At 38.6% G+C, this 14,513-nt stretch overlaps 1 protein-coding gene across 1 annotated transcript in view; it reads right to left on the bottom strand.

Annotated features, from left to right (window-relative positions):
• Window positions 1–14,513, bottom strand: part of PGGT1B (protein geranylgeranyltransferase type I subunit beta) — a 37,320-nt gene that overhangs the window by 17,865 nt on the left and 4,942 nt on the right. Inside the window, 3 exon segments of the mRNA XM_058823405.1 lie at window positions 31–182; window positions 6,176–6,243; window positions 14,288–14,406. Of these exon segments, the coding sequence (XP_058679388.1) occupies window positions 31–182; window positions 6,176–6,243; window positions 14,288–14,406 (339 nt within the window).

Raw genomic sequence — 14,513 nt, 5'->3', positions numbered from 1 at the left:
GGGAGTTGCAGCATATAAAGCATCTTTTACCTTCCATCCTCCAGCTGGAGAGCTCTCAGTCCTGCCAGTATGGCATCTTTATTTACTCGACTTAAATCATCTCCAAGAATAACCAGACATGATAGTCCTGTGTAAGTCATTGCTATGTGCCCACTGTCATAGGGATGAGATATACCTGGACCCTAAAAAAGGAGAAAAAAATAGAAATTTTGAAACATCGCAAGAGCTTACACTACAGTAAATATTTTTTTAAGGTAAGAGGTAAACAAATTACTTTTCCCTTTACTCATTGTGGTTAAACTGAAGGTATCCTGCTCAGCTTTCCTCACCAAACTCTGCTCAGCTTTCCTTATCAAACTAAGTTACTGCATAACTCTGCTACTCTTGTAAACACTTGGTCAGAAAAAAGCTTTGACAAGAACTCCATGTGAGGAACAATTAAGGAAAAAAGGTGATGTCTTCACCTGTACCTAAGTTTGTCCTGACACACTACTGGGCATTAGCTTCCTGGCAGCTGGGTAAGCACTCTTAAACAGCTTAACTCTGGATGTCCCTCAGCAGAGATTTTACAACATCATGATCTACAAGGAGAAAGCAGTGTGAGAGATTATTAGTAATCTCTCTGTCAACTGAAGCAATACCCAATTAGCCACTTACCTACTTTGATCTCTATTTTAAAATAATAATTAGAGTTCAAACACAGTATTTATATACAAAATAGCCACAGAAACAGAGAATATCCTGAGTTGGAAAGGACTCACAAGGATCACTGAATGTCAACTGAGAAGCAAAATCATAGTTAAAGGCTGCTCAGTCCCATAATACAACTCATAGAAATGGGAAAGGGATTGATACAGCTATGCTAAAACTACTATTTTTCTTTATGGTATTTTAAGGGCCCATCCTGGACTGTACTACTTCATGAAAACAGAAGCCACATGCAACAAGATGACTGTGGATACCTGGGATGGTTCAGTTTGGAGCAACTGGAAGATAACTATTTTAAACACATAAAATTATTTCAATACTGAGTATTAGAGATAGATTTTTAAATGATATTTTACTGGCATTATTGCCTAATCAGTTGCAATTCTTATTTTGCAATTAATCCTAAAAACACAAGGAAAAAGAAGTATAAAACCAAGTTTAATGTTATGTTATGTGTAATTGGTATTTTTCAGGCAAGTCATACTTATTTCCAAAGCCAAAAGGCTTTTCTTCTAGTAAGAAACTGGGAGAGAAATTGTTATTACCCACTAGACAGCAAGAGACTGCTTTCACACAAGGGAACCAGAGACAATTGGGAAAGGGAGGCAGAAAACAGGGTGAATTGGGTTCAGCAGCACTGAAAAAGCTATGTAACAGAGGAGAAGAGGAGTGTATGTGCTGAGAGCTGCACCTCCTCTCCCTTTCTTCCAGTCCTGGACCCTCTCTTGAGGAGGCATCACAAATTTCAACAGCTCCCACTCCCATCCCTGCCTCCTACCCTACACATTAAATATACGTATAGGGCACAATAAATTGCTTTTTTTAAGTGGTCTCTATTGACCTCAGCTAATGCACTGGTGCAGAGTATGCTCCGAGAAGACAACAAAGGGGGTATGGCCAGGGTCTGTTCTCCATGCACTTTACCTTTTGTAAGAATTAGTCTGTAGGTCCCACAGGAAATAAATTTACTTGGATCTCAGAGATGGAGTAAACAGTTCTGTTCTGTTGGTATTACCATCATGTTCCTCACAATCTCAGCCTTTTTTAAAAGAATTAACACTTAAAAGATTTAAGCTGGGGGAAGCTTTCAAACATCTAAACTTGGTTCAGTGATGTGACAGTGTTCCTTACTATATCAATTAAAACAGCTATTAAAACATAACTCATGGCCACCAAAAATTCCCAGTGACCACCGCAGAGCCAAGAAACTCTCTCTCCTGCAGAAGCATGGGCAAGATCTCTTCAAACACTAGTAAAGAATGCTACTAGACATGCACTAGCACTGGCACAGTCCCACTTTCAAGACAGGGTTCCTTCACCCAGGTGCCAATCCACACACGGAGCTAAGCGGTTTTGACACATTTGCACAGAGGTGTGTGCTGAGTGCTAAGTCCACCAAGCCAACACACCTGGTTACGGCCAAGAAGCATAATTATACTTTCAAAATATGCAAGTATGTAGTTCTTGTATTTATGAAGATTCCTCAATGCAGGGAAGAATGATGCGCAGAATGCCATGATATCAGAAGGCTAATTAATTACTTTATTATACTATAGTATACTATAACTATTTTACACTGTATTGCACTAACAAGAACTATAGTAAACTGAAGAAACTCATGACTGTCTGCTGACCAGACAGTCAACACAGCTTGACTGATAGGCTAATTAACACAAACAGTGTCCACCAGAATCCAATCAAGCAATCCCTTTAGGTAAATAATTTTCCAACACATTCCACAAGTCCAAAAACACCGGAACAGCTAATGAGAATTGTTTTGGTAATTCTTTTCTCTGCTTTTCACCATTCAGAGGGCATGTGAATACCACATGTAGTTACCTAATTTCTAAATAAATGCCTACTCAATAGCTATTTGACAATCTATCTTTTGCATGCTTTGATGTATTTCACAACACATTTTGCAGGTGTTCAGTTGGTAGGGGTCTTCACTTGGACATGGGTAGCCTCAGCTTTAGAGGCATCTTTTTCATGTTCTTAAGTTCATTGAAAGTACAAGATTTTAGCTGTTGCCAAATAATTAGTGGCTAAATTCAAGGTGTCTCTGCTTCTGTAATCTCTTTAATAGTTTCAAAACTATTCTGCAAGAATTGTTAAGTTTCTCACTTCATGGAACCACAAAATGGCATGGGCTGGAAGGGACCTTAAGGTCATCTAGCTGCAACTCCCCTGCCATGGACAGACACTTTTCAGTAGACCATGTTTCACAGGACCCCTTAAAATATACAGAAATGCCTGCTTAAAATAAAAAAATATTAGTACAGAGATATTTTGGCGCAGGCTTACCTGGGTCTTTATAGTACTTATTTTTATCTTACATTTACTTTTATATTCTATTTATTGTTATCTTTTCTGTGATTCATTCTGCAAAATATTTATAACTATTCATCTTTCACCAGTATCAGTGTTGCAGCCTTGAGAAAATAACAATGTTGTGTCAAGAACACAAAGATATCTTTCTTCCCCCCAAGTGAAAGGACATGTTAATTACCACAGTCTTACGTAAAAGTTGCAGCTATTGAAAACAAAATTCTGATTCACAATGCTTTCAACATACTAAAATTTAATCACAACACTTTGAAAATACTGAAAAGACCTAGGTTACCTGAAACTTTGAGGAGGCTGTTTAGCCCTAAATTAAAAAGCTAGTTTAAACTGCAGTAACAGCAAATCTGAGACATTTCAAAATCTGGGGCCATTTCAGTATAAAATTATTTTCTAATTCTAAAAGCAATCATGTTTTGAATGTGAAGCTAGAGGAGTCACTCCTAGCATTCATTCACAGTTAAAACTGCTAGAGTTCATGAGGGCTATGTTGTGAGTTGGTGAAGTGGATATGGTTTTGTTTCACTTTTGCTTTTGTCCCAAAAAGATGCAAAGACACTGCTGTCAAACACCTCAAAGGCAACAGCTAAAACACCACAACTCCCAAATCAAACTCAAATAACCTGCTCTTCAGAGATTTAGTAAAGCTGGATATTCTAACATAACCTTCATTTTTTTCTATTAGTTTGAAGGGCCCCTACTGACTGAATAGATTTGGCTATCACTTTCTTAAGAGCTCAAGAATGAAATCACTGTAGTGGCATGTAATAGATAGCAAATGTCCATGCAAATCCAAAATGCTTACAGACTTTTTCAGAAAGTATTTTTTATGGTAGGCTTAATAGAACACTTTTAAATAATGAAAAAAGAAAAATGACTTGACCATAAACACATCCCAGAGTCATGGCAGTGAATTTCTAACTCTTTTTTTTCTGAATTATTTCAGGACATTTCAGGCAACAGTGCTGGAAATGCTTTAAACCTTTATCTGCCAATAAATCAAACAGATGCAATCCTTCAAATGCAGACACAATGAAGAAAGTACTGCAATGCTTGAATAAAAACCTCATCCATGTGCAAACAATTTTCTAGAGATAGTGACCATGTAGCTAATTTCTACAAGTAACTTTATTCCACCCCTTAATCTCATATGTACAGTGGCCAACACATTCTAAGACACCAGTGGACAGCAACATATTTCCAGTAAAGATAGTATTTCAGTATGAAGCATTTACTATTGGAAGGCGAGAATTAAATTAAAACACCAGAAAGTGCTGGGAGGAGAAAACAATGCTCTGCCAATCTTACAGACTTTTTGTCTTCATGGCCCTTTACAAGGTCTCAGAACTATGTCCAGAATAAACTCTTCTAGCTTCAGACACTGGGGAGGATTTGAAAAAGGCTTCCAAAAGTATGCACTATTACTACTATTTAAAATACTACACTGTACAGCTGCTAAAAGTATGACACAACTAGAAAAGGAAAGTAGAGGCCAGTGTGCAGGAAGGACAAAAGAAGTACAGTAGTTCTGTCCTGTGTTTGAGAGTCAATCAAATTGTACAGAAAAGTGGATGAAAAAATCTGTGAAAGCACTAAACTAGCCTCTGCTAACCTCATTTCTGTCTTTTATTAAAAGAATTTTCTTTTCACATGGAAGAACTCTCTTGAACTGGGCTTCAAAGCATTTGCTCTCATTGTCCTGACAAACAGGGATAAACAGACGTGCTTAAGTCTGGGTGGGTATCAGGTGCAGTCAAATATGAATGGTTCAACACAAGAAGAGAAATACCAGTTGCAGACACTCACTTTGGAAGAAACAGCCAGGCCCAATCTATTAATACATGCCTCCCTGGCTGGTGTCACTGCCAAGATTTTAGGTGGTTTTTTGACAGTGGGATGGCCTACATGGCACCAGACACACTGGCAGCATCAGATGGGATTCACTTTTCTCAAAGGACCTGGACAAGCTCCAGAAGTGCGTCATGAGAAGCTCATGAGATTTAACAAGACCACGTGCAAGGTGCTACACCCAGGTGAGGACAACCCCAGACTGGGAGGGTGCAGACTGGGAGAGAAAGAGAAGTCATGGAGAGCAAAGGGCTTGGGGGTGCTGGTGGCTGAGAGGCTGGACATGACCTGGCCCTGGGCAGCCACAGCCCAGAGAGCCAAACGTGCCCTGGGCTGTGTCCAAAGCAGCGTGGGCAGCAGGGCAGGGAGGGGATTCTGCTCTCCTCTGGTGAGACCCCATGTGGAATGCTGTGTCCAGACCTGGGGTCTTCAGCACAGGGAGCACAGGAACCTGTTGGGACACATTCAGAGGAGACCACTAAGTTCATTAGAGGGCTGAGGCACCTCTCCTATAAAAAAAGGCTATGATAGTTGGGATTTGTCAGCCTGGAAAAGAGGAGGCTTTGAGGTGACTTAATTGTGGCCTTCCAGATCCTGAAAGAACCCTACAAGAACAACGGAGAGAGACTTTTTACCAAAGCATGCAGTGACAGGACAAGGAGAATGGCTTCAAAATGAAAGAGGACAGGTTTAGATCACGTACTAGGAAGAAATTCTTAACTGTGAGGGTGGTGAAGCATTGGAACAGATTGTCCAGAGCTGTGGAATCCCCATCCCTGGAAGCATCCAAGGCCAGGCTGAATGAGATGCTGAGCAATCTGTCTAGTGTACGGTGTCCCTGCCTGCAGCAAGAGGATAGGAGCTAGATGATCTTAAGGGCCCTTTCCAGCCTGAACCTTTCTGTGATAGCAAAGAACAGCATGTTCTGCACCACTTAATTAGGGCTATTCTGGCCAGCTTCTCTAACTCATGACAATTCTTCAGCTAGATAAGTTTTCCTTTGTTAGGAGAAGACCAGAGAAGGAAGAGACTGCACTGAGATAAGCCATAATTTGTGTGTCAGTTTCTTTACTGCTGTGAGAATTTAAGTTCTAGGTATCATTTTAGAATGTTTCTTATACACGTTTCTTAAAAGTTCTGCAAACATTTCAGTATTAACAGTACAAAATTCCCTGCTGTCCAGACATTCTGTAATTATGCAGTTAATACCATAGAAATGACATAAGATAATTTATTGCCTAATTGAAAACATTTCACATACACATTCTTAACTGACCTTGGAGGGATTGAATGGCATCCCTAAATATGAAGAACCTCTGAATCCACAGCGATTCATATTTGATCCTGGAAAAGATTAAAACAATACTCAACTAATTTGTTTTGTTGAAACATTTATTATAAACTGTAATTATCTAATGAGATCAAGACCCATTAGTTCAACACTATTCACAGGCTTAATAAAGTGTGCATGTGTCTCTTATTTCCCAACCTTAGTTTGGTATCTCTGTCATTAACAAAAAAAAAATAAAGAAAATCACAAGCAAACTTAACTTACTTATTGCTGTAGTGACAAAACACAAAGCATCAGATTTTTAATGTTTTTTTAATTTGGTGGAAGTACAGTTTGTGTCACTTGTCTTCCATGCTCACAAGAAAAAAAAGAGAAAAGGACTGCTCCCCTGGGAAAATGGCCAGAGTTAACATATTTTTTTTGTTCCTGTCTGGATTCTTGCCTGGTAATACCATCTGTTCTCAAGCAGAATTGTTTCAAGATACTTTGCAACACGTTCAAGGATAAACAATTCGCAGTTTTAAGCACATTGTAGCTATCAAACATTTCTGTCAGTGATACAGTGTAATTTGTTTCAAACGCGTCACAATACCTGAGCATGTGGCACAAAGAACCATGAACCAAATGCTGACAAGAGTTTAAGTACAGCTTTGCAGGACTCAGACTTGCTTTTGCATGGCAAAACCTCAGTTTACTGGTCAATGTCTGAAACTAAAAACCTAATGAATGCCACAGTCAAACAGCAGCTGGTTGTTCTTAAATACTATTGACATCTTTTAAGTTATTCGGCCTTTAAGCTAAAAATCCTCATGGATATTAGAGGAAATTGCCTCAGAATAAATAAGAATGAATAGTTATAAAGCTGAAAGCTCTAAGCAACATCACTATGCAATGTGGCCTACAAGCTCTGGTATAATTTAGCAGCATATTACCTTCTAATTCTAAGCATACTCTGTTTATATGCAAAATTTAAACTAAAAGGTTTTGTTAGCTTAAGGATTTCTACTTGGCCTGAAGTATGCAAGGTGCTCTGCCAGACAAGTCTTTGGAGCTAACTGACATAGAGTGAAACACCTGCAATTCTCCACTTCCTCCACAGCTCAGTCAAAAGTACTTCTTAATGATTCTACACATGTAACAAAAGCAACTTCAGCCTGCTTAAAAGCTGGTGTGCCATAGTCTGATCCACACAGAGGAAACAAAAAGACAAAAATAATATCTGTTTCATTTTATTATAATATAAACATTCTTAGCAGAGAACATTTGTCTATTCACTTGCAGAGTCAAAAACTTGCATTTTATGTCACCTCAGCCTCTGGAAAGCATAAAAAATTAAATGAGTCTTAAAGACTAATCTAAGGTCCCAAAGAACACTGCCCAAAAAGGCATCAAAATTTCAAAAATTACACAATGTGAACAAATCAGTAAGAGAAGACCTAGAATTCTTGCCCAGTAAGTTCCATATTTCCTAGGTGACATCGTGGGAGGGGGGGAAAATCACATTCACGTTCATTTTCAGTAAAAATGAACCTGTGTCTTAAGTGCTTAAGCAAACTAGAACCTCACTTTGAAATGATACTGGTAGGGAAACCCTTTACCTAGAAAAGAGATATTATGCTACTAACACAGCTATTCTGGCCTACTGCAAAGGACACATGCTACAATTAAGACAGCTCTGCAGCTGAACCAGAACTCAGCTGACAGCTGCTAGATGGAACGATTCATCCCAGAAATACCAATCCCCATCACTGGCCTTTTGGAGTGTAGCTTATAATTCATTATCAAGGTAGAAATGGCAGCATGAAACCCAAGCTTGTGTGCTGTTACTGGGTCAGCCTGATCCCCTTCTGAGTTCACAGATGCTATACAAATAGCTTAAAGTACATTAATGAAATCATGATGCATTACTCCCTTTAGATGTTCAATTTTCATGTAGTATTTCAAAACCGTTCTTCTACTACTGTACTTTTATCAACTAGAAAACCGCATTCACAATTTTAAAATTGGGATTTTTAACTGAATTACTAAGAATATAAAAATCTATTTTGACACTTTTTGTCAGTACTTCTCATCTCCCACTCCAAACTTCATACACCGGCTCCTAGGAAAAAGAGAAGACCAGCATGCCCTTTTAGGAAAACTTTAGGGCAAACTTTGCAGGGAATTTGATCATCTCCTCCCTTAAATGCATTAATGTGCTTGCAATAGATGCTTCCTAGACCTTCCTAGACTATTACAAGGGAGTTGCTAAATCTCTAGTCACAGCACATGAAGTAAAAAATAGAGTTTTGAGTTGATAAAGGAAGCATTAAAACAGGAAGTGAAAACAGCTTGTTTTTAACCACATGACTCTGGAACACTGATGTAGCGTCTCAAAATGGTTTTTTAGCATCCTGTGAGCATACTAGTTGAAAATCAAGTGAAAACCAAAGGCAAGTTACAGGAAATTACTGTCTTTCAGTTCATGAAAGAAACTTTACAAAGTGAAATTTCATCTTCTGTAAAGTTGGCTTTACTATTTTATTGCAATTTACTTGTACTTCTTGTTTTATGTAATAGCTTAGTATTGCTAATCACTCTTCGCTTTCCTGAACCAAAAATGGGCTATCAGAAACAGAATTAAAAACGAACTAGAAACAAATTAAAAGGCTGTGATCGCAGCCCATGTCCCTTGGGGAAAAACTGCTGGAGTGGCCAGTTCAGCTGCAGCAGAGTTTGCTGCGCCCCATCTCCGCCGCAGCTGAGAAATGGTTCCACTTGGTGTTCACTTCCACCACCAGCCTTGCTCAGCCACCTCCTCCTACAGGAGCTTAAGGCAGAGCAAAAAGTAACAAGTACTTCATAAACTGATGTGTGACCATTTGTGGTGGTTTGCAAAAACACACCTGGAAAAACGTTTCACGTTTGACAACTAAAGAAAATGGACCCTTTTCCAAAACCAAGAGACTCCAATGTCTAAATCAAGAGCTGAAACTTTCCTGTGAATAAAAAGATGTTACTTATGTGTCCTTAAACCAGAAAGTCCTTAAGATATGTAAAAGAGCTTCAAGTGATGACCACAGACAACTTATCCTGTGAGCTCTTTTTTTACAGACAGGGAATTTTTGTTATTTAAATTTTATGGAATTTGTTATTTATATTGCATGGAAGAATTGATAAACTTTTACCACTAATTTTTAACATTCAGATTATCCATACATTCCTCTGGCTGCAAGACTAGTCTCCTTTTGCTAACTACAGGAGTTTACACACATTACTAAAATAATATATTTAAAAAATCACAGCTTTAATCATGATTCAGTCCATACATCCAGATAAAAGTAAGCATAAGCTCTTCTCACTGAACTAGAGCTTGTAATTGCCCCTGTAAATCAAAGCACTAGAGGATGTCACTAAATGCAAAGTTCCATTCTCTAAAATGCCCATTATACATCTAGATAAACACTTCAAATGCAGCCATAAAAGCAAGTCGTGCTGGAACAAAATTTGCATTTTTGCTCAAGAAACTCATGATCAGAAAGCTCACATGTATTGATGATTTCAAAAAAGTCATTGTCATTTTATACATTTTTTTCAGTACTGCCACATAAGAAGAAAGAATCATTCATACAAATCTGAATTTAGACTTTGATAGAAGTAAGTTTTAGGTCTGTCATTTATCATACTGGTTTTCAGTGTAGTATCCATGGGTCCTGGGGATTCAGACCAATAAATAACATATGTTTTGTTATTCCTTTTGGTTCCATTTTTTTAGTACAGCAAAGCTAGTGAAGCATCCAGCTGTCAAAAAGTACAATTTTCTTCCTTCTCCCATAATGGGCTGGCACTGGCGCTCCCAATCAACACAGTTCACCAATACAACACAAAGCTAACCTTCTGTGAGATAAAGAAATGCGTGTTTTTCTGCCACTGCAGCAAGCTCTCAAGCAGGGTCAAACAAATGCCACTGTTCCTATGGGGGAGGATGGTAGATGAATATGGCCAAGCAGTGTGCTTCCACTGTGTAATTAGATTACTTGAGTACAAAGTTCTGTATTCACTCTCTTTTAAAAGTGCTGAACTGGCCCTGAATGTGACTTGCAAGAAACTGGAATATATCTTTCTTAAATTGTATGAGTTGCACTTAGTTAGTTAAAATAAACTTGAAATAGCTCTGTCAAGGAGCTGCACTATGAGAGGAAAAACAGTAAAACACTGACATGATCTTAAGAACAAGCAACTAGCTAAAAGAGGGTGCTTTGTCAACCCTTTCCCAATTTCACTAACACTTCAAAAAGTAGCGTTTTAATCTAACAATGTATCATTTCGGCAAGGCTTGTAAAAGAACATTACCCTCCACAAAACTAAAAAAGAAAAAAGCACTTTTTAAGATTTCAACTTCTTTCTAAGAAGAAACATAGTTAGGTCTTCTTGCAGCAACCACACAAAGAAAACAAAACCACAGTAGCTATGCACCTAAGTAAAGCATTCACTAAAAGGGAAGGAAAGGTAACAATGGCCAAAATCAAAGATAAAGCCAAACTATTTAGCATGAGTTACAGAAGATGGGGATCCTTCAAACAAGCAGAAGGCAGCAGTAAGTGGAAGCATTCAGCTAAGTATGTGTTTCTGTGTGAGGCTCAGTTTGCACATGTGATGTGTTGCCATTCCCTCCTAATTAGAAGTGGTATTGAGCCAGCTTCTGGAAGAGTTGAGCTAAACTTATGGTACCAAAAAGACATTTTCTGTTTGAATCACAGCTACAATAAACCCACAGAAGAATATAGTCTATCTTGACAGATTCTAATCTTCAACTTCCTCAAGTGCATTTTGATTAGGCTGACAGAGCATATGTTTGCCTTCTTACTCACTAGATCAAGATCTCAACATTAGTGTGCTTTAGTTTCAAAACTACAAACCTCTGAAGTGAAGCTGTCATTAGCCATCAGACATACTACATACCAGTAAATGCAAACATGTCACTTAAGGCTATCACAGGATATTGCGAGACTTTATCTAAGAAGCGCTCTAAACCACCAAATTCTGAATTTTCTAGCAGGTTCTGTAACACTCTGCTGTAGTGGGTTGACTCCAACCAGCAGCTGAGGCAAGAAAACAGAGAGTTGAAGAGAAGACTCAGAGAGTGAGACAGAGACAGTTTGATAGGTGAAGTAGAAGTTGTGGGTGCACAGCAAAGCAAAGTAGGAATTCATTTACTACTTCCCATCAGCTGGGCAGGTATACAGTCACTTCCCAGAAAGCAGGGCCTCAGCAAGTGTATGGGTTACTCAGGAAGACAAATGCCAGAACCATGAATATTGCCCTCTTTCTCCTTCTCTTACCAAGTTTTTAATTTTTTTTTTTTTTCCTGAAAATGATGCTAGATGCTATGGAGTGTCCCTCTGGATGGTCCTGAGGTCAGCCTGGGTCAGCTGCCCTGGCTGTGTCCCCTGCGGTATCTGCCATTGGAAAAGGAGTGCAGAGGAGGCAAAAAGAGCTAGCCCTGACTAGCACTGCTCAGCAATAGCTGAAAGACTAAAACACTCTTTTGGTACCAGGCTCGGAACACAGCAGATTAGAGGCTACTGTAAAAAAAATTAATTCTAGCCCAGCCAGTGCACCCACTATAACAGTTATTGATAAAAACAAATAGATACTAAGTTTGTGGAGCACCAACTACTCTGTCTCCCATCCACTGGAAAGAAGACTCTAAGGCAGCAGTAGTTCTCAAAATAATATGAATTTACCCTCTTAAAAAATGCTTTAAATAAAAATCAAGTTAAGTGCTGTGCATAAAGAAACCTTTGGTGGGACAAACATGAAAAGCAAAGAAATTTATTTTCTAATAAGAATTACAGGAATTCTCTTTTTGACTGATACCAAATTTTAGAAATTCTACCACTGATGCAATTTTTATAAATCAATATTCCAGGGAAAGAGACATTTATCAGAATGCATGAAAAAATTGCTGCAATAGAATGTTTCTTTAAAAGTAAAACATTGTGCTTTCTTGGTTTTGGTTTTCTTTTTTTTTAGATCCGGGCTCTTAAACTAGAGATGCACAAGCACTTTGAAACCAAAAACTTCAGTGCTGTAGCCTACCACAGTTTAGCCACTTCTCCAAAGAGGCCGAAAGAGGGAGTAGGAGCTCTGCTGCTGGGAGGCTGCCAATTAGCAAGCATTGCACGCACTCAGGATTATAAACCAGAGAGCCGATACATTTTACTGGAAGTAGACATTACCAGAGTGTAGGTGTTGTTCTTCACATTTAGTCATTCAGTATCTAGCCTGCTGCTATCAGCATCATTTACATTTTGCACTTTCTATTGCACATTTTGTCCAACAGAAAAAGGAAAAACAAATGACGCTGAAGTTTTAGTGGTCAAGTGACCAGATAAGAGCAGTGTTATTACCAAAAGCACAGGAAGAACAAGAGTTATTACAGTATGATACAAAAACACAGAATTGAAGGGCAGCTTGTTCTTCTAGTGAAAAGCAGATTTATTACTTGGAAAGCACAGAGCGCACTGCCAAAAGTGCCCTCCCCAAAACTCCTCTCAGTTTTGAGGGGATGATTGCTAGAAAAGAAGGAGCACATCTCTGCCAAACTGTCAGCCTGCACGTCTGCACATTTATATTTTTACTGCCCTCCCTAGGAGGCTCCAGACAATGGCAATATTCTAAACACTGAATCCCCAGAGGATTACTGCATACTATCAAAGACAAACAACCAAACAGAAATGCCTGTTCTAATCTCTCCTCATGCAAACTTCCCTCTTCTTTTGGAATTAAATCCTGAAGACTGGTATAAAAGTCACAAAGTGAGCAACTCCTAAAAACAAAGCATGTACACTGGGGAAAGATTTCTTAACAGTAAGGCACAGGAACCTTCTAATCATTAAAAAACTTCGTAGGATTTTTTATATAATCCAAATTCCTATTTTTCAAAAATCAATCCTGGAAGGCAATACGAGAAACAACAAATCCATCAAAACTAGTTCCTGTGGTGGATCGGATGGTTTCTATATCTCCAGAGTAATAAAAAGGATTTTTTTTATTACTGTAAAAATAAAGCATCAGCAGTCCTGACTTCCATATGCTTATTTCATAAAACTAATTATAGAGACCTAATTTGTTGTATTTAGAGACCCTATTTGTTGTATATAATTAGAATAAATAACAGAAGGAAACACTGAATTTTCTGCCTATATCCATCCAAAGTACACGGATGGATGGATGAATGATTTCACAGACATGCAACTGGAGAGACCAGCAGCCTGGAGCCATGCCCACAGCAGCATTTAACACGCCAGCCCCTTCTGTCACAGAGCAGCGGTGCCGCACCTCATGTCCCTCCCTCCTTCGCAGCCCTCGCAGTGCTGACAGCCATTCCCCTGGGCGGCCGCACAAAAATCTGCCAACAACAACTAGCCCACAGGAACAGCACCTCCCTAACCTCTGTCCAACCACCAGGAAAGGGACATTCCTGCAAGTTCTCTTGCCAGCTTTTCTGCTATGCACCTGCCATTCTGAGGACAGCTGGGATTCAGCAGCAGCATTATTCCTTCTCAAAACCTAGGGTAAATTCAACCTTCACAGATCTAAGGAACATCAGGCAGGGACTGCGTTATTCCTTTTTGCTTCTTACTCTTACACCTCCAAATCTCCAAAAGCAGTTGTAAAAAACCACACCTATGCTCACAGCTCCTGGCATTGAAGTGGAAGTCAATATAATCACTATTACACTTGTAATACTTTTAAAACAAATGCATTTCTTTTAGAAGCAGGTGAAAAGCATGTGAAACATTCCTCTGAAATATCTAAAGGTGTGTACATATATATATATATATATATATATATATATATATATATATAACTTTATTATACTATTTTATACTGGCTGATCTTGAAATTAATTTCAGCTTTTTCTAGCTTTATTACTTGTGAGGGATCTATACGCAAGATCTGCTAAACATCACTACCTGAAATTATCAGGACTGTACTTCAGGAAGGTCAACCTTGTATTTTATAAAAACAAGAGTCATCCACTATTCCCCAAGTAAAAAGCAAAAGTAAAAATGTTAATATCAATTTAAAAAAAACTAAAAACTCACTCACTGTCTTCTGTGGGAAGGACCTGCAGGGAATAAATCCATTCTATTATATCATCTTTGTTCACCACATCTAAGGAATCCAACATATCCAGACCAGAGAGTGCGAAAAATGCAATTGTCAACCTAAAAGAAAAAGATAAGACTTACACTTCCCACCATAAATATCATGGGGAAATTAACAATCGGTTGCAGCAACAGACACATCTATGAATTCTCAGCCTTTGATAGTG

This window comes from Ammospiza caudacuta, chromosome Z (assembly GCF_027887145.1).
Source record: "Ammospiza caudacuta isolate bAmmCau1 chromosome Z, bAmmCau1.pri, whole genome shotgun sequence".
In the NCBI taxonomy this organism is placed as follows: Eukaryota; Metazoa; Chordata; class Aves; order Passeriformes; family Passerellidae; genus Ammospiza; species Ammospiza caudacuta.
Note: the sequence above shows the minus strand (reverse complement) of the source record. Positions and strands in the feature narration are given on the sequence as shown.